This window comes from Aptenodytes forsteri, unplaced genomic scaffold, assembly GCF_000699145.1.
Source record: "Aptenodytes forsteri isolate BGI_AS27 unplaced genomic scaffold, ASM69914v1 Scaffold624, whole genome shotgun sequence".
NCBI classification, from domain to species: Eukaryota; Metazoa; Chordata; class Aves; order Sphenisciformes; family Spheniscidae; genus Aptenodytes; species Aptenodytes forsteri.
In genome coordinates, this window is record NW_008794808.1 from 163,443 (window position 1) to 165,871 (window position 2,429).

General features: G+C 63.5%; 1 protein-coding gene across 1 annotated transcript in view; it reads right to left on the reverse strand.

Moving 5' to 3' along the window:
• The window catches only part of RUSC1 (RUN and SH3 domain containing 1), a 7,395-nt gene extending 5,503 nt beyond the window's left edge, over nucleotides 1-1,892 (reverse strand). The window contains exon 1 of the mRNA XM_009274464.2: nucleotides 299-1,892. Within this exon, the coding sequence (XP_009272739.2) occupies nucleotides 299-1,892 (1,594 nt within the window). The remainder of the gene's footprint in view (nucleotides 1-298) is intronic.
• Nucleotides 1,893-2,429: the final 537 nt, after the last annotated feature.

Genomic DNA, 2,429 nt, shown 5'->3' on the forward strand with positions numbered 1-2,429 from the left:
GGAGGGGGAAACCCGTGCATGCAAGAAGCGGAGGGCAGCCGCAGCCCCTCGGCCCTGTCCGGCACAGAGCAATCGAGGGGCACAGAAACCACCTTCGTACCAGCTAGCGAGGAGCAGGCCAGCTCGGCGTGCAACCGCAACACGCACCCACCACCTCCGCAGCCGGCCGCCCACCCCAAGTCCTGCAGCCCCAGAGGTGGCCGCTGCGCTGGAGCCTGCAGCTCCCCCTTGCCCCACTCAGTCCCCTAAAAGGTGACACCCCTGCACCCAGCCTGGAAGAGAGGACCCAAACTCTTACCCTCCTTGCAGGTCTTGTCTCCTCTCTCAACCATCTCTGGCACCCAGGGGTTCGCACGAGGTCCCCTGAGCCTCTGAACCAGGGCATCTTTATCACAACCAGAGCCCAGCCCCTTCTCTCCTGGGAGGCAGCTTCGCGGTGGCAGCCCCCCTTCCTCTGCATCCCCCGGCTGTCCCTCCGCAATGGGCTGCAGTCCCGGTCGGGATCTCCTCCTCTTCGGCTGGTGGCTTTCCATAGGTGCCAGCAAGTGTCCACCCAGAGGCACGGGTGGCATCCAGCCTGAGCCGTCGCTGCCTACAGCCATCTCAAGGGGTGCAGATGGGTGCTGAGATGCCACCGGCTTTGCCCGCTCACTGACTGGCTGGCCCTTGGGCTTGTTGGAGGCACTGCGGTACCGCAGCTCCTTGAACGTGGTCACCTCTCTCTGCCTGGAGCTGGGCGGTTTCGCTGGCCAGTCATGCTGGAGCTGGGGCCGGGCTGGCTCCTGTCCTGTGGCGCTGGAGAGGAGCTCGCTGGGAGGTGGCAGCTCCGTGTCAGGTGAGAATACGATCAGCCAATCGCTCCGGTCAGCCCTGGCCTGGGCAAGAGCAGGCCCAGCGGCATTCCTCTTCCTCTTCTGGGCAAGCTCATGGAAGGAGGTGATGGTCTTCTTGCCCACGTCTCTGCAAAGGTCACCCAAGCTGGGCTCTGGCTCTGCTGGCTGCGCAGGCAGGAGCGGCTGCTCTGCTCTGTGTGCATTGAGAACCAGCAGCCGTCTCCGGGGCCGGGGGGGCACAGGCGGAGGGATGCTGCCAGCCCGGGGCCGCAGCTCAGGAGCACTGCTCAGACCAGGATCCCACCGTCCTGGCACAGGCGGTGCCAAAGGCACGGCATCAGTGTTGGGGAGGGAGTTGCAGTTAGGGTCTAGTTTGGTGCGGATGCTGGTGCTCTCCTGCACCGCCACACTGGGAGAGGTCTCATCGCACTGGGAGTCAAGCGAGGTGCTGCTGCAGAGGCTGTCCGGGCTCTCTCCAGCCAGGGCGTCTGATCTCTCAAGCACCGCGGGGTTGAAGTTGGCATCTCTTCCATCACACGTCCTACTCTGGTCAGCCAACGACTGGCCATCCTGGGCATCTTCTATGGGAACGACACTGGGCTGATTTTCAGGGGATTGGGACTCTTCTCTGGAGAACGCCTTGCAGTACACGGAGACCGGAGAGTCATCCAAGCTGAAATCCGAGCAGCTACTGACAGAGGAGGAGGAGGAGGAGGAGGAGGAAGCCAGATCACAAGGGGGATCACAAGGGGAAGCCACCTCCTCCCCAGTATGCAGGCAGGGGAAATCCTCTTGAGCTGCCTGATTCTGGAGACCCAACATCACCGGCTGCTGAGTGTGGGACTCACAGCACCGGCATTTCAAGGAAGGATTGTTGGAATTGGCATCCACTTGCTCACAGTTCTCCGGGCAGTCGCTGCAGCCGGTCTGGTCTCCTCCACCCATGGAGGCAGAGGTCTCTTGGAGCTCCGGGTGCCGGGAGAGGTGCAGCCCCAGGGAGATGTGCTGCAGATGGATGTGGTTGAGGTTGCACAGCAGGCCTTTCTTCGGAGCCAGCATGATGCTGCCTCACTGGTAGTGCTGAGGCTCCTCGGAGAGCCCCACAGCTCCTCTCTTCAGACCATCCAGCTCCCTGCAAACACCAAACGCCCTTTCAGCAGGCAGGGGAGCAGCACAAACCTGGAGAGGAACAGACAGGGCAAGAGGGAGGGTGGTGACCTTGCGGCAGCCATCGAGCAGGGAAGGGCCGGCTGCAGGGGACCGGCACGAGGGCCTGTGGGTTCAGAGATGGGAATACGCCCAGTAGAGAGGGGCTGCCCCACAGCTCCCCACTGAGCTCGGGCCTGTCCAGCCAGGCAGGGGCTGCAGCCGGTTGCTGGTGGCCGGGGAGCCAGCGGCTGATCCCCGGAGCACGACCTGAGTGTGGTCCGAGGAAGCTCTGGCCGGTCCAGGCGTCTGCAGCAGCAGGGCTGAATCCCTCTGCCGGGTCTCAGCAGTCGGGAGCATCTCAGAGATGCCGTCAAGGAGAAAACGCCCTTTGAAACCTCAGCCGGGGAGCTCCTGGCCAAGGGAGGGTGGCACAGCCGGCGCTCTCAG